This window comes from Stomoxys calcitrans, chromosome 3 (genome assembly GCF_963082655.1).
Source record: "Stomoxys calcitrans chromosome 3, idStoCalc2.1, whole genome shotgun sequence".
Taxonomy (NCBI): Eukaryota; Metazoa; Arthropoda; class Insecta; order Diptera; family Muscidae; genus Stomoxys; species Stomoxys calcitrans.
Genome location: NC_081554.1, coordinates 96,718,802 through 96,737,127, shown reverse-complemented (window position 1 = coordinate 96,737,127; position 18,326 = coordinate 96,718,802). Strand labels below are relative to the sequence as shown.

Genomic DNA, 18,326 nt, shown 5'->3' with positions numbered 1-18,326 from the left:
TCCGTCTGTCGAAAGAATGCTAACATTCAAAGAAATAAAGTTAGGCGCTTGAAATTGTGCACGAATACTTTCTATTAGTGAAGGTCGGTTGGGATTGTAAATCGGCCATATCGGTCTACGTTTTGATATAGCTGTCATATTAATCGATGCGGTATCTTGACTTCTTGGGCTTCGAGAAGCCGCAATTTTGATTTGATTTTGTCTGAAATTTCACATGAGGTGTTTTGTTACGACTTTCAACAACTGTGCTAAGGATGGTCTAAATTGGTTCATAACATGATGTAGCAGCCATACAATCCGATATCGGATATTAACTTCTTAAGCTGCTAGAGGGCGCATTTACTATCCGATTTGGCTGACTTTCAGCATGAAGTGTTTTGTTTTAATTCCCAACAACTATGCCAATTATGGTCTGAATCGGTTTATAGCCTGATAAAACTTCCAATAAATACCGTTCTCCCAATTAAATTGCTTGAGCCTTTAAAGGGTGAAATTCTTAACCGATTTGTCTGTTCACGACTCCCCTATGCCCATCAACATACTTGCTAAATATGGTATGAATCGGTTTATAACCTGATATATCTCCCATATAAACTCTATTTTACTTCTTAAGCCCCTAAAGGGCGCAATTCTTATCCGATTTGGGTGAAATTTTGCACAATGACTTTTACTATGGTCTTCAATATCCACAAATGGTACACAACTTGATGTAGCTCCAATAGCATTGCAATTCTTATCCATTATACTTTGTTTGCCTTTAAAGAGATACCGGGCCAAGAACTTGACAAATGCGTATATACGATTCGGATAGTGGTATAGTATTCTTTTAAAGCAGCTTAGGCAATACTAAATCCACACTGCCTGGAACATCGGGCATTATATCAAGGATAACACAGTGGCCGTAGCCGACGCATGACCAAAGAGAAAGCTCCCTTAGCCTAACAGCTGTGATTTGCCTAACCTCAATGGCCAGAGACATTAGGTGTAGCATTAAATATGGTGCATCAGATGGTGTTGTCCTCATTGCGGCTGTGATTTCATACAAGCAATCCTTTGGATCCGGCGGAGAATCGAACAGTAGGTGGATTTTTGAAGCGCTGTCCACACAACACCATATAGCACTATATGGGTGACAACTGCACTATGCACCCAGTGCATGACACGCGATTTAAACCCTCCAACTTTTGCCAAAGGCTCTCTTGCAGGAGTACAGAGCAATAGTTGCCTTTCTTGTATCTCCTGCCGAAAAGAACAACTTCCGTCTTAGATGGATTTAAGCCTAAATCACTTTCAGTAGCCCCCTTCATTGTCGTACGTAGACTTCCTAAAGTATATCTCTAAGAGAGCCGGAAAACTTTCCATTAACCGCAACAGCCACTTCATCTGCACATGCGACCACTTTTACACCTTCTTCTTCCAGGGGTAATAATATGTTGTTAATGGCTATATTCCAAAGTAGAGGTGACAGTATACCTCCTTGAGGTGTTTGTCTGCTGATCCATCTTTTTAGATCTACAGATCTAAAGCCTGCCGTAATGCATCTTTTAGTAAGTGAGTATTAAACACTTTCTTGCGGTAGTTTTGATGCCAAGAAACTCCTGCTCCTTCATATTTGACGTTGGTTTTACATAATTGAAAGCAACTTCAATGTCAGAAAATGCTACCATTGTATATTCTTTGACAGCGAGAGAACCCTTTATGTAGGAAACTATGTCGTTGAAAATTCTTTAACATTTGGGCGTTGCCAATCTATTGCCACGGATATGGTTAAATTTATTTAGAGGAAGAAGCTTAAGAGAGAATGCCTCTACTTTAGAGAGTTGCACCTCGATATAGAGAGGTGTTATAACTAAATGGCAAGATTTGTCTATCCCTTTCCTATGTTCGTGTCATTAAATTAAGGTTTTTGTTTCGCTGTTAAGCCATGAATTCTATCGCTAGGTATCTACGACACTTAAGATCACTGAAAACCATATTGCTGAAGTAGTCGTTAGTTTAAAAATGTGTAATTCTTGGGGTGAACAAATAATGCTTTTCGTTCCAGTTAAAACAGGTGTTATGGCGCATAACTGTATTATAGATTGGAGAAATTCATGTTTGACATGCACCTACCTGATTGACTAGTTGTTGAAATGCTGGTGTATGGGTATTAATGGCACCATTACTATCGAGATCCGCGTGCAGGGCAAAATCGGACAGAGCTTTCCATGGTGGCTGATATGTCTGAACATCGATACCCTGCAGGTTGAGAGGTGAATCGTGCCTCACGGGTGAGCTGGCAATCATAGGAATACCCTGCATAGCACCGTAGCCCAATTTACGACCCTCCTGCAAGACAAGGAATATAATGAGAAACATGTTGCGATCTTTACATTCAAAAAATAATAATTTCAAAATAAAGAACTTAATATGGAAACTGTTTCAATATGATGCTCTAAGTAAGTTTTGTTATGATTGAATAAAATAACTTATAAATGTCACAATGAGTTGCTGCACCCAAGAATTTTGTCTTTATATTTGAGCTACAGGTGAACTTTTTTAATTTTGCTACTTTCCAACTTTTTATGGAATTTTTACAATAAATTATAGTCTCATACGTGTTGATCCGTTATTTTGCGTCTTTTTTTAAAACAAAATGTTTAATTAAGGTCAAAATGTCATTGAATTTTTTGAAGTTGACTTCGGAACAAAATCAACTTTCAACTAACACACATAAAAGCCAAATAACTCGTAGGAGCGTTTTTAAATTGTCATACACTTGAAGTTGAGAGCTACATTTAAAAAACAAACTTTTTTTCGAATTCATTACTAAAATTCTTCGATCAAGGAAAAATCTTTGACATTCAGTAATATTTTTTCTTACGTGAAGAGTACTTAGATATAACAGGGCCATATTTAAAATTATATTGTTGTTGTTGGATTGCTATACATCTTGTAATTTTGATTTCATTTATAGTATATATTTGGGAACAAACGAAGATTTGTTTATATAAAAAATTTATGTTTTTTAAAAGAAATATGTTAATTTTTTTAGTTTAAACAAATGATCTTGAACGCATATAGGCAAAGAGCTACTCTCAAGGAAATTTGTTAATCAAAATAGCAAAAAAATTTGCTAAGACAACAGTTTTAGTCTGCTGAAAATTAGAAAGCAGACATGACTGATGTTGCAGCAAACAAAGAGCTGCTATTTTAGCAAACAGTTCCTTTTGCTATTTCAACAAACTATATCTGCTGTTTTAACTACAAAATCTGCAAAAAAATTGAATACGTATTGAATACGTATTAACTACAAAATCTGCTAAAAAATTGAATACGTATTAGTGCTGAATAAGCAAAAAATTGTTGCTACGATAGCAAATAAATTGCACTACATTGAGAGCGGGGGTATACTTGCATGGAATTTCGCATATAGTATTTTACTCTTCTATTTTATTTCATTTAGGTTTTTACATTTTTTATTTTATTTTATTTATGTGTTTTATTAATTATTCTATTTTACTTTATTTTGTTGTATTCATTTCACTTTATTTAATTTATTTTATTCCAATTTATTTTACCTTCCTATCTACAATCCCTTCATAAATTGATTGGCAGAGATTTTCAGCAAACAACAGACATTTTAGAAGGCAGTCTGCTACTCTGAAGTTGATGACAAAGTAGATCAACAAAACAAAAAACAAAAAACGAACAACGATTTTTTTTTTTGAATTTACGAAAAAATTGAAAAAATCCAAATAAAATAAGTTTAAAATTATTAGAAGGAAGTTTACCTTTTCCTGTTGCATTTGTAATTTCATTTGTATGGTTTTCTTTTTATCTTTGCATCGTTTGTTTTGAAACCATACTCGTATAACGCGTGGTGATAGGCCAGTCATCTCCACAAGTTGCTCTTTCATGAGCGCATCAGGTCGCGGATTAGCATTATAGCAGGTTCTAAAAAAGTTATAAAATGTAGACAATGTATATATATATTTTTTTAAAGTATAAGTTGCATAAAGTTGGTAAACAAGTAAGAGCGCGACAAGGTCGGCCGGGCCGAATCTTATATACCCTCCACTATGGATCGCATTTATCAAGTTCTTTGTCCGGTATCTCCTTATAGACAAACAAAGGATAATGGCTAGAAATTTCTATGCTATTGTAGCTATACCAAGTTATGAACTGATTCGGGCCATACTTGACTTGGATGTTGAAGGCCAAAGGAAATGTATCCTTCAAAAGTTGGAAAATTTATCACCTTTAAACTTAGTTTGCTTTGCAAATTTGTTCAGAGTAGTAAATTTTTCATTAAATAATCAAATAAAACATTGCTAGATTGAAGTTTGAGATTTGAATTGAATTTTTAAAATTAAATATTTTAGGAAACAATTCCTTTCATAAATGAGCTTTCACGTGTTTACAGATTATTTTGATTGAAACTGCAATCAAAATAATCTAATAAACTGGCCTCTAGCTTGAAGTTTCAATCAAAATAATGTAATATATCCCATTTTCCAACTAAAAATGCGTTTGGAGAAAAAACTCGTCTGATTGATAGCTTTATTTAGGGATATGGAAGACTTTTCTTAGACTGTTCCACCGAGGTAAGCTCAGCAAAATGTTGGTGCTTTCAGACTTAAAATAAATGTCATGATTTTATCTTTGGACTGTCGTAGGAAAAATGCTACTTTTTTATACCCACCACCGTTTGCAACATATCGAAATATCCTTATATTCTTGATCGTCACCTCTTGCGACACCTTTTTGGGGAGAAGTTTTACATGGCATAGTAGGTGGTGGATAGGTGGATTACATATATACCCGAGGTGGTGTGTATCCAAAGTTCGAACTTAATGCCTTTTTACTTGTTCATCAGTCATTTCAGAGAATTTATTCAACTATTTCAAAAATCGTGACATTTAACGTTGGATTGTAGGTTAAAGGTTTCGCTGGGTAGTACAATTATTACAAATATTTTGAATTTATTATTCTCTCTGTACTTACCTTAATGTGTGTAATTGCTTTTCATTGAGCACCGTTCTTACTCTCGTTGGCTTTCCATCCGATGGTCCCGAAGGTCTCTTTTCCCTAATACTTTTATGTGAGCCGGATTCGCTGCCAGAATCTACAAAAAATCAAAAACCAAAAAACTCTACATTTTAATCATGCTGTGGCTTTTAATCGTATAATTTTCAATTTAATTTTAACAAAAGAGAAAAAACAAACCTCTAGCCATCAAGGGCATATCAATCAATATCTAAAATTATAATTTAGCTTTGGCCGAATAATCATCAAGCAAAAAAACAAAATTGCATGACCAACATTCGCTGACGAATGAGAAATCCCAATTCTGGTGGCTATATCAACACATGTTGATAAATTGATTGTTGCCACAGACGCCAAGAGAGGATTCCATGCCAGCACGTTCATCGATCACTGGTTTCATGTCCAATGAAACCAGTGATCAAAGAAAATTCCCATAGTCAGACATACAAATGAACGAGCGCAAAAAAGATCAATTGTTTGCGAACAAGTTTTGTCTTCCACTCAAATATTTTCAGAAATTCCTGGCGCAGGAACTTTCTTTCAAAAATGTGTGGCAAAACAAAAAACAACACAGTGAAGTAGAAATATTTCATTCGAAGCAGAAAGGAACTTTTCTTTGAAGATACGCGTACACATTGAAGGAATGAAGGCAGGCAAATTGAGCGCTCGTGTCATAGGTCATTTTTTTGTATTCGCTGTTGTTCATCTTCAAGATACATATGTTTCCAAAGAACAATACCCTTAAACAGCATACTCGACAAGGCAGCCAGCAGATGATTGAGAATATTGAAACATTATTGGCCTTATAACGTACTCATTTTCCCTTATAACTCCATCACAATGGCCTCGATATGCCATTTATTTTGTAAAAAAAAACAATGGTTGTAAAATTGTTGACTTTAATGTCAGATCCTTGTCATAACTCTTTGTTGTTCGACGATCGTTTGTTAGTTCTTGAGTATTGTTTACCTGGCAATTCTTCTTCAGTATCGATGATGGTGCAAACTGGGATCAGAAGAATTTCATTCAATATTTGACAAAAGAATATATTGGGGTAAGTCGAACAGAAAATTATCAAGGATAATGGTGATGTCTAGAAATATGTTATTGTAATGCCTATCATTAGGTCAGAAATGAAAAACTTTATTAACTGTTTTTTGTTCCTAGCCAAGGTGAGTAGATCAAATTACCTCCTAAATCATAAATTAATACAAACAGTTGGTGTAACTGATATACTTTACAACACCGACAGGCAATAAATGGTCAATCGTCCATTGCTATGAATTTTTCGAAGGACTTTCTTCGAATTATATGCATATAATGTATGTATATTGAAAAAGAAAATAAACGTTCACAATCATCACGAAAAAAGACCAACTATGATTTAAATCTTTCCTCTCAGATTTAATCGGAGCACCACAAGGTGATACATTCGCCATACAATGATAATTAAGTCTTGTTTCACAACCTTATTACATGTTGTTATCTAATTTGCGGTATGCTTTCAAGACAACATTCTGTTATCGTAAAAATCAAAAAGTAAGGAAAAACAATTGATCATGCGAAGCAGAGAAGCAGGAGAAGCGGAAGTTCGTGTATAGGAAGACAGATACTGGGTGCGCCAGAGAAACTTACTTATTTGAAAAAATACCCCAACGATGAGTTGGGCGGGGAGGGGGTCGAGAGTAGGCACATTGGAGGGGAAAGTCCCCCTATTTTTTTCCCTCTGAAGTTGGTTGCCATCGTACTCTGGTCTAGGGAGCAAAGTGCCTTCGCCGTCGTGAGCTTCTTTTCTAACGGTCGCTCACTTGTTGCTACGCAACAAGCCTTCCGCGCTCGCTTTGAAATTCCTCCTCGCAGACTCGTTCTTGGCCGTAATTCGATTCTGCCGTGCGTTAACTCATTTTGGGAGTGTGGAAGTGTGGCTAAACACAGAAATGGACTTCAACGGACCATCAGAACTCCGGAATAACATCTAGGAATCAGTTGTGCGTTCTTCCCGGCGTTCGGCTAGCAAACACGCAGCTGCTTCTCACACCACTGTTTGACGAACTCTCTATCAATACCTTAAATTTCATTCCTATAAATTGGCTGTCATGCAAGAATGAACTGAATGCGATTTAGTTGCCCGTCAAAATTTATGTGAAATGCTGATTGACAACTTGCCTAAAGACGCGGTAGTCAAGTGGTGAGGTTCACTTTTACATTTCTAGCATTAGCAAGAAAACATGTGGTTATTTGAAATCCCTTGTTATGTCGATCGACCACGGACCAAAGCACACCTCAAGAACAAAATTTGCGATGCCAATGCCAACATACCGATTGATATGCTGCAAAGAGTGGGCACGAATTTCAAAAATCAATTTCAATTCTCAAATCAAAAAGAATTAAAACAATAACTGAAGTACTTTTATTTTGATTGGCCTTTCAAATAAGTAAGATTCTGTGGTGCACCCTGTATATGGTGACATTTTCGAATAAATATTGTGAACCAGGGTTAAATATTCAAAACATACAGGAAAGTGGACACAAAATATAAAATTTGGCTAGCAAATCAAATTTTATATTTCTGATCAAGAAATCGTTTTATATGGGAGCTTTAGCAGGTTTCAGACTGATTTGAACCATACTTGGCATAGTTGTTGGAAGTCGTAACAGAACACTCCGTGAAAAATTTAAGACAAATCAGAAAAAAATGCGGATTCCAGGGGCTTAATACATGAAATCGGGAGATCTGCTTATATTGGAGCGATATCAGGTTAGAGACCGATTAAGATCGTACTTAGCATAATCGTTGGAGTCGTAACAGAATACTACGTGCAAAACTTTAGCCTTATCAGACAAAAATTGCGCCTTCCATTGGCTCAAGATATCAAATCGGGAGATCGGTTTATATGGGAGCTATATAAGGTTTTATACCGGCTTGAACCGGTTGTTGGAAGTCGAAACAGAAAAATCTCTAGCTCAATCGGATCACATTTGCGGCTAGCAGGGGCTCAAGAAATCAAGTCGAAGGACCACTTTATATAAAAGCTTTATCCAAATCTGAACTGATATTTCCATTTACAATCCCCAACGACCTATTTCATAAAGAAGTATCTGTGCAAAATTTCGCGCTGCTAGCTTTATGCGTACGACCGAAATCGGGATTTCGGTAGATGGTCGGACGCATATGGCTAAATCGACTCAGAATGTCGAGATGATCAAGAATATCTAGTTTATAGGATCGTAGATCAATATTTCGAGATGTTACCGAATCACCATCTTATGGTGTTGGGTAAAATAAACATTTTCATACCAAAAACTGTGGCACTTAAAATTTTTCCTTAGACCAGTACCGGGTGGAATCGGTTCTTAGAGACTGGATTATCCATATGCTATGGAACAGGTGGATAAATTGTGTGTCCCATGAGCCCATCTGCTATGCAGACGATGTTATAATTCTTCTAAGAGGTAAGGATCCGAACCACCAGGACTGGGCTAGACCTAGAGTTCTCAATGTTAACCTAGAGAAGACGGAAATATGCTTGTTCACGAGGAAGACGAAGGTGGGCCAATTTAACGCACCACGTTTCTTAATAAGACGATTTCGATATCTGACAAGGTATAATACTTAGGTGTGATCTTGGACAGGAAACTGAATTTGAAGTGTCACATTCAGGAGCGTACTGAGAAGGCTCACAGATGTCGGGCACTATGTACATGGGCCGTAGGCTCGACATGGGGCCTGAATCCTAGGATAGTCCACTGGCTCTACAGGAGCCTACTTAGACTGATACTTACTAACGCCTCAGTATTTTGGTGGACTGCTATGGAGAAAAAGTGCAACATAAGGACCATACAACAGGTTCAGAGAACGGAAATAGGAAATTTGGAAAGAAGGGAAGAGGTTTCCGATCGGATACCTGAGATGAAGATTAAAGTCGAATGCGAGGCACTGCTGCCAGCGGACCCTAGTATTGCCATCTGGAAGTCCATGTTACACGGATGGATCAAAGCTAGAAGACAAAGTGGGCCTGGGGGTCTACATTGAGAACCAGGGACTGAGATCTGTTTTAGACTGCCTTACCATAATACGGTCCTGCAGGCGGAGATCCGGGCGATCGCGGAATGCGTGAGGTGGTGTGGTGCTAACGCGAGGACGTCGAATGTGAACATCTGAACCGACAGTAAAATTGTCATAAGGGCAATAACAACAAGGAAGGTAAGGTCACGAACAGTCTTGCAGTGTAGAAAGGAAATTAACGCTTTCTCTGAGTATGGCAAAATCCGCATCGTTTGGGTGCCGGGCCATAACGGAGTAAGGGGGAATGAAAGGACAGACAATTTGCCGGTGAAGGCCAGAGGACTGCCGTCAATAAACTTGGTTTACCCGAAGCCTTTCGGGTCGACGCAGTCCGAATTAAGGGCGTGGGCGACGAATGCACATGAAACCCTGTGGAACAGCGAAATGGTCGGTAGGACGGCGAAAATCCTAAGGGAGAAGCCAGATCGTGAGAAGGCGAGGCTATTACTGAAAGGAAGTAAGAAGGAGGTCAGTATGGCTATTGGTATCGTGGCAGAATACGGGTAAAACCAGTGCGGCAAGTGATAGCATGTGTAGGGCATGCATGAGGAAGATGATGAGACATTGCAGCATTTCCTTTGTCATTGCCCGGCTTTCGCGTCTAACGGATACCGGCATCTAAGTGGGCTGGTACTATGTTCCTTTTTCACCTTTGAAAACCCATTTTTTTCGCAATTTCTTTTTTGAAACACTTCACAAATAACAATGATAAAATAAAAATTTATTAAGATTTTTACATATGTAATGAGAGAATGTCCTACTCAATGAAATCAGCAAGTTTTTTTGCTTTAAAATCTATTATCTAAAAAAAGTAACCGGTGGAAATAGAACGAAAAGCTAATACAATACCAGCCATAATAGGCAAACATAAAAAATAGCATATAATTTCTTTCAGCAGATTTCTGTACTTGAAACAGCACATTTCGTTTGCTGATATAGCTGACCGAAATGTTTGCTAATACAGCAGTCCTATGTTTGCTGAAATGGCTGCTTTCCCATTTTCAGCAGACAAAAACTTCTGATTTAACAATCATTTTTGCTGTTTTTAATAACAAATTAAGTTGAGTATATATATATTAATTTTTCAATTTTAACCATACATTTTTTGCTTAAAAGCACAAATATGATTTAAGTGATTTTGTCTGCTTTTATTTGAAATTAAAAAAAAAAAAAAAAATATTTAATTGTAGAAAATTGTAAAAAATTTACTCTAATGCCCTAAGCACTAAAAAATAAGATGAAAAATGCAAACTTTTCAAGTATTTATGACATTTTTAAATTTTTACCAACTGAAAACAGCAGAAAATATTTGTCATTTTCAGCAGACTTTTTGCTGTTTCACAAAAATATTTTTGCAGTTTTTACTAACCAATTTCTCTGAGTGTAGCCTTTATTTGATTTTTAGACATAGTTCATCAAAAATTTGATGTTCGTCCAATAAATGGTAGATGCTATTTGGTTTTCCATATGCGCAATAGTTGGAGGATTTGTTTTAGAGTCCACATACGACGAATAGTCGTTAGATTGAAATTCATCACGTGTTACTCTATGTGTACACCGAATTTCCCCAGAAGTTGTTCACTCTGTCTGTGACAAGGTTTTTTTCGTGGACAAAGGTGACAAAGTTCAATGCATGAGTGTAATGTACAAACATTTGCTTTGCACTCGTATGAATTTGTGTTGTGTGACTTCGAGAATAGTTTCAAATGTCAAACTTCATTGGTATCGAAAGGCTCCACCAATGTGTCTATTGGGGCTTTTGGACCATTAGCCAAGGCTTGTTATAACATTGAAAGGTCTATAAGGGATCAGTAAATCCCAGTTAAACTTCAATCGTTTGACGACACTTCTATGATAAATATTTGCGGAAAATTCATGACTTATCTAAACGAGAACGTTAAATTTATATTTGCAAATTATTCCTATTCGTATGAGGTGAAAGATGTTCGTGCCGTGCCGTCTGCGTTTGTTTACTTCAAACACCTTGGCTGCAATTTGATGAATGAAGTACCTATAAGGCCATAGACTATGTTGTCATTGTGTTTTTTTGCTGTTGGCCTAATCAAACAAATAGATTATGTCGTCGATATGATGTGACATATGCAGCAATATGTCGTATGCTCATATGAGCAACAGCAAATATGTATAAGACGTGTTTGTTGCATGTCTGTGTTAGTGTTGTACTACTATTATCGATTGTTGTTCTTATTCTCGTTTGCTTTTTATCAATTTCTAGCCGCTACAAAGTTCGGCTTGTTCTTTCTGTAGTTTTACAAGCTATTATTTTTCTAAGAATTTTTAGCATTTCAATTCCTTTGTAAAAGCAAAACTGAGGGGAAACCGCTTGTGAGTTTAGCTGCTCAACGTTGGGAAGATTTGTATGCAAGTGAAGCAGGAAGTAGAGTACATTGTACACGTTTAGATCGTCACACAAATCTAATAGTGAATACTTGGCAAGGACATATTGCACACATTATCAAATTAAAGAATGGGATTGTTAAAGGATTGTTAAATTGTTTATCGGCCACTTGTGGCTAATAATATCATAATAAACAAATAAAAAAAAGGTAGTGCAAAAGGATGATCTGAGTAGATATTCCTTAACGATATCATTATCGGATGCAGGATTATTTACGCATGTATGGAACAATTCAGACAATTTAGAACAATGTGGAAAGTCTTAAAATGTCTCTTTAAAAAGAAATATTAAGTACAATGAGCATGTTGATACAGTGAGTGAAAATCTTACCAGCAGTGAAGATTATTCTGGATAATAATTATTCGTAAAAATCAGAAATAGTTTTTTTCAACAAGAGATAAATTTCTTAACGCCTCCCCTGGCCCCTTAAAGAAATGCGTATTTAGAGAGCCTAAAGCTCCCTTTATATGTATTTTTCGCCTCATATCGCAGAGGCTAGCATGTTCACCTATGACGCTGAACGCCTGGGTTCGAATCCTGGCGAGACCATCAGCGGTGGTTTTCCCCTCCTAATGCTGGCAAAATTTGTGAGCTACTATGCCATGTAAAACTTCTCTACAAAGAGGTGTCGCACCGCGCACGCCTTTCGGAAAAGGTGGCCCCTTATCATTGAGCCTAAACTTGAATCGGACTGCACCCATTGATATGTGAAAAGTTTGTCCCTGTTCCTTAGTGGAATGTTCACGGGCAAAATTTGCAAATTTGCAAAGCTTATGTTTGTATGGTTTTTCCAAATATCTGAGACATTCTTAACACAATGCCTAAATTTCAGAAAAAGAGAAGTACAAACTCCAACAATAAAAACTCTGCAACCCCTATAATAAAAGTTTATTTATACTCTTCTTGGGTAGGTGTAACAAATGATCTGTGTCTTTTGCCGGCAAAGAAAATATTTTCAAGTGATTAGGCCGTATTTGCTTCCTCCCTTTAATATTTAAAGAACTTTGCCTGCATTTGACATTTTAGTGAACTATAACGAGAAGTATTTAAACTTTTTAGTTGGTGCAACCATACTCCTACATTCTCAGCTCCCTATTTGGGATCATCTATCACCTTGTACTTTGGGTCTTCAATGTATGAATGGAATGGAATGTGTAGGGAAGTTTCTAGTACTGCAAGTTCGCCTGCTCTACCTGGGATATCTTTGTAAACTGATATCTGTCCTGGATGCTAGGCCACATAGAAGTTTAAAATTGTGTATAACTCATACCTAGGTAGTTTGTTTCAAATACATTTACACTATTTTAAAACTCACCTGACATTGAACCCAATTCGCTGGAATGATTATTATTATTGCTAAGACTTGAATGATTGTTATTATTACTACAGCTATTATTATTATTGCTCTCCAGTGAGGATGATGTCAAACTGCTTTGGGAGGATTTTTCTAGAACATCATGATCATCTTTGCAATACAGAATACCACCATCCCGTAACGCAAATTCATCACCTAAAAACAGTGAAAGAATATAAGAAAGAAAACAAATTTTAACAATTTTGATACCTCACTAACAGACAAATATTAAATTCAATTAGTAAATATATAAAAAAAGTAATGATTTTGGAATTTCTCACAAAACTTACCAGGCAGTAATTGTCGCGCACAGGCTGAGCAACGAAAACATTCTATGTGAAATATTTTCGTTTTTGCACGCATCACAAAATCGCTTTTACTAAAGGAATTACCGCATTTATCACATTTGGTACCGAATAATCTGTAAATAATCAATAAAAAAATTGAACATGGGATTACAATCAGTTTTCGCCTTTCGCGCTGTGCTCAGCATTGTCTCAGCAGCAGTTTGTGTAAATATTAACTTGTAAATATTTCCCTTATTCATTTTGAAGTTCAATTTCATATTTTGTAGGTGTAGGTTTTTGTTGAATTTGCATGAAGTTTTTTTCCGCTACCCCTTCTCTTTTAGCGTACAATGTTAGCTTATATTCGTTTTTGGACGTTTTTATTTTTGTATGTATTCCTCTTGCATTTGTTTGAGCATCAATCACAAAGTAAAGTGTTAATTTATTACTTTTACGGTTGAGCTGTTAATAAATTGTTTAAACATTTACATAAGTACACATTTGTTTATTTGATTTATTTTATGGTAGTAAACAGTCACAATGTGCCCACATAAAAGTCGTCAGGAGGTCCAATTCCGAAAACGCCGCAGAAACAAATAATTTAACAGCTGATCTTAGACAAACTTGAGGTAGGCTAAGTTAAGAGTTAAAAGATAGAGTGTCGTTTTTTGCAAAAAAAAAAAATATGTACAACTATTTTTGAGTTTTCATCAATGAATCGGAAGGTTTTAATGAAGTTGCATATGAACAAATATCCACATTAAAGTTGTAGTATATATTATTTAGTTTGTAATCTAATTGTAAGCCAAGAACTTAAAATAAGGAGCATTTTGTATACAAAACAAAAACAAGTGAAAATGCATTCAATTTGCATGTGGAAAAATCCATCCAATTCGGATTGAATGGTTGTTTAAAGTCTTAACAGAACTTGACAAAAACTTCAGCCAAGCGCAACGCTGAAGGTGTAGAAGAATATGGATTGACAGCTTTATACTTGACATAAATATTGGAGACAATAACCGAAAATTCAGACACTTGAGATTAAAAGTTTCCTCCCTCCCTTTTTGAAACATGAACCATGCTTATCGTGATTGCTTAATAGAATACAACAAAAATTTCAGCCAATAGAATTTAACAAAAACTTCAGCTTTACATAAATATTGGAGACAATAGCCGAAAATTCTGACATTTTAGAATTGAATTTTCCTCCCTCCTCTCCAAGCATTGGGGTTAGGAAGGGTTAATGTTGTAATCGACATAGGTCTAAAATTAATATCGAGCTTCAAGTCCATTTGTTGGTTGCTATCTGTATAAGGAAGCTATATCGTAATCTGCACCGATGTCGACGTTTTTATATAGGAAAACGCACAAATTTTATTAAACTGCATGTTAATTTCGGTTAAAAATTATTAGTATGACGTGTGTATAAATCGGAGTTCATAATGTTTTCTTTTGGGCTAAAAATATGACAAGTAAACTTACTTGATGATTGGATTACAAATCGGACCTCCACCTTGATTTCAAAAAAAGGACAGAAACGAAAACACGCACAGACGAATATAGCCAAGGATCCTCAGTTGTTTCACTTGGGCATTGAAGCTAAATTAGTTTTGGAAGAAGTTTGTCGCTCGATGTTATTTTAGACCTATGGTTTCGTGGGAAAAATTTCTTAGTATTCAACGTAAAATTCGATTCCGGAGGCATTTTGCATCGTAATTCCGTTTGTAACATCTCAAAAAACAAAAATATCGATATCAATTTAGGAGCTGAGACGAACTGTCACCAAGTTCAGCTAGATGCTAGATGATAACTGCTTTATTGAAAGCTCATTATATTGTTTAGGAGCCACTTAAAAGCGTTTGCTTTTGACTTTATTTAAAAAGAAAGTTATACGTGGTGGAGTTCAAGTGTATGGTGTAATTGCGTTATATTTGGCTAGAAAATCACAACTATAAATATATCCAACAATAAATTGTTATAATGATACTGGTAACTTTGCCTAATGCCACGGCGGTGCTCCTACAAAAAAACTACAACAACACCTGTAATACGATTCACGGACTATGTTTAACGAAAATCGTTTAGTTTAGTAAAAAGCTATAACAGAACAGTAAACGAATTTGGTATTCAGAAGCTACTTTTAACGACAATCGAAGATTCAAAAGGCACGCAATTTACACCACACTAAAAAAAAATAAACTCGAAGGAGCAAAGGAGTTGCTGCGTTTGCAGGAACATGGTGAAATCCTTACAAAGTGTTCTCTGGCGAGAAGAATTTCTCAATTGCGCAATTCGAAAATTTTCAAAATGATCATGTTATCTTATTCAAAAAATTCTGGTACGTATCAGAATTTTTTGGAGGCCGCCGTAGTTTGACATGTCCGCATATGACGCTGAACGCCTGAATCCTAATGTTGGCACTTTTATGTGGTACTATGCCATGTAACTCTTCACTCTAAAGAGGTGTCAATCAGCGGCACGCTGTTCGGACTCGTCTTTAAAAAGGAGGCCCCTTATCATTGAGCTTAAACTTGAATCGGACTGCACTCATTGATATGTGAGAAGTTTGCTCCTGTTGCTTAGTGGAATGTTCATGGGCAAAATTTACAATTTAGGTATCAGAATTTGAGCCTACGAATGGCCACCCGAAGAAATTTTCCATCTCACGTGAAGGTATATAATGATCATTAAGCTAGGCGTCTAAGTAAATGCGGCTTATTATCGGGAAAACCTTTTCGGAGCTGCTTAAGAGCCCAGGGCACGCAATCATTTCGGTCAAAGACCATGGACGTACCAATAAAAAAAATCATGTTCCGCACTTGATTCCCTCCACACAGTGATTGTTCTATTCGTCAGATGCCAATATGATGGACTTTTCTATTTGCTCCATTTTAGAGTGCAAGGTAAGTACTAAACAATATCCCATTATGTTCGCGCTGAAGAAAACCATTGTGCGTGAATAGGCCAGAATACCGGCAGAATACATTCGTGCAACTTGCAACATATTTCTTGATCGACTGAAAGCAATAATTAAAACAAAAGGTGGTCATATTGAGTAAAAGTGTATGGATTCTGAAATTTAGATTACTTACAAATATTTTCGTCAGGTATGAAAAAGATTTCCCAAAAAAGGAAAAATGTGCTCGTTGGAATTGGTAACACTTTATGTTAGCTACTCTGTATATGAAGACACGGGTCTTGGTTTCTATTCATCAATTAAATTCAACTACGTTAAAAAATTTCCCATCTTGGCTTAGCCAAGCGAAGCGATTAAACACTACATATGTAAATGAATTAAATGGCGAAACAGGTATTTTCGTGATTATAAAAATACTTCCAAATATCACAAATCTTTTTAAACACCAATTATTCTGTGTGAACTTTCAATGTCAATATTTGGCCAATAAATAAGAACACTACACTTATGTGTGCCATACTGATGCACATACATATGCCAATTCTACGCTAAATATTTGTTTGCCTAATCAGTTAGAGGAAATGAAACTAATTTCTTGAGTAAATAAACTCTGTATGTATATTTGAAGTTGCATGTGACGGGGAAGAGTAACATACATCTATCTCATGACTGCTTGGTGGTACGAGTAATAACAATTTCAATGATTAAAGCTACTGAAGTGGTTAGTGTAGAAAAACTTACCGCACATAGTCGCGTTTGCAATAGGTTTTGCCATCACGCACAAAACATGTACAACTTTCGTCAAGGAATTGTCGACATTCCTGGCATTTCAGACACGCTGCATGCCATTCTAAGTCGGGTGCCACTCGCAGGATATATTGATCATGAATTTGCCCACCACAACCCACGCATAACGATAGCCTTTGTTTTTCTGTAATGGCAAATAGGGAGAGAGAGCGAGAGTTAAATATTATAAATATTTCGATATACATATAAGAAAGTTCTAATATTATAAATAAAAGTTTTTCAGTTTTAACATAAAATGCTCTATACACAGAAAATATTAAAAACTAGATTCAAACAACAAATTTGTACATTCAATTAGAAAATTTGCTGAAATCGGTCATATAAAGAAATTTGTGTTTTTGATTATCAATTTTGGAATTTTGATAAGCTCAAAAATCTAATTGAGGCGGCAATTAACTCCATAAACCAATTAATTGAAAGTTGCCCTTTCCTTAAAGCAACTTTTTTACAGCCTTAATAAAAATAAATAATTGATATTTTAAATAAACAATTTTTTATTTCATTGGATTAAATGCGTTTTAAACACAATTTTTTTTTTCTTAAAAATGTAAATATAGTTTTTAATTAATGATCCCAGGCTTCGGAAAAAGAAGTTGTCATTTTCATTATGAACCTCTTTTCATTAACGAGGACATGGTCTGGTAAGTGTATTATAAAAAAATTAATTTATAAAAATTTTTAAAATGAACCGTAATAAATATCAATCTTAGCATTTTGCGTACAGTACCACGAAATCTGGATAATAGTACTACGAAATCGTTTTCAGCGCCGTTTTCAAAGTCAATGTAAAACTGTTTGGATAATTAACCAAACATAATATCAAAATAAGATAATATTTATAAGTTATATATACCACGTTTCTTCAATAGCCTCAAATTTGTTGCGTTTAGAATTTGACCACTCTATTTGTTCACATTTCAATTTTTTCCGTTCTTCACTATTTCAGCGTAACATTTTTCACACTTAATTTTTGTTTTTACTTTGCAATAATAATTGAGTAAATTATATTTTATGGAGAGATAAAAACAAGAGCGTGCTAAGTTCGGCCGCGCCGAATCTTTTATACCCTCCACCATGGATCGCATTTGTCGAGTTCTTTGGGCGGTATCTCTTTTTAAGTAAACATTGAATAATGGATAAGAATTATTATGCTGTTGGGGATATATCAAGTTATAGTCCTATACCGCTAGAGAATTGCGCTCTCTAGAGGTCAAGATACCAGATCGGTTTATATGGCAGCTATGTAAGGTTATGTACCCATATGCGCCATATTTGGAACAGTTCTTGGAAGTCATTACAAAACACTTCGTGCAAAATTCCAGCCAAATCGGATACGAATTGCGCCTTCTAGCGCCTCAAGAAGTCAAGACCCAAGATCGGTATATATAGCAGCTATATCAAAACATGGACCGATTTGGCCTATTTACAATCCCAACCGACCTACACTA

At 35.9% G+C, this 18,326-nt stretch overlaps 1 protein-coding gene across 1 annotated transcript in view; it reads right to left on the bottom strand.

The window, feature by feature from the left end:
- Positions 1-18,326, bottom strand: part of LOC106089165 (insulin gene enhancer protein isl-1) — a 108,308-nt gene that overhangs the window by 1,425 nt on the left and 88,557 nt on the right. Inside the window, exons 2-7 of the mRNA XM_013254945.2 lie at positions 16,813-17,002; positions 13,158-13,288; positions 12,829-13,023; positions 4,987-5,107; positions 3,774-3,936; positions 2,113-2,328 (exon numbers count right to left, since the gene is read on the bottom strand). Of these exons, the coding sequence (XP_013110399.1) occupies positions 2,113-2,328; positions 3,774-3,936; positions 4,987-5,107; positions 12,829-13,023; positions 13,158-13,288; positions 16,813-17,002 (1,016 nt within the window). The remainder of the gene's footprint in view (positions 1-2,112; positions 2,329-3,773; positions 3,937-4,986; positions 5,108-12,828; positions 13,024-13,157; positions 13,289-16,812; positions 17,003-18,326) is intronic.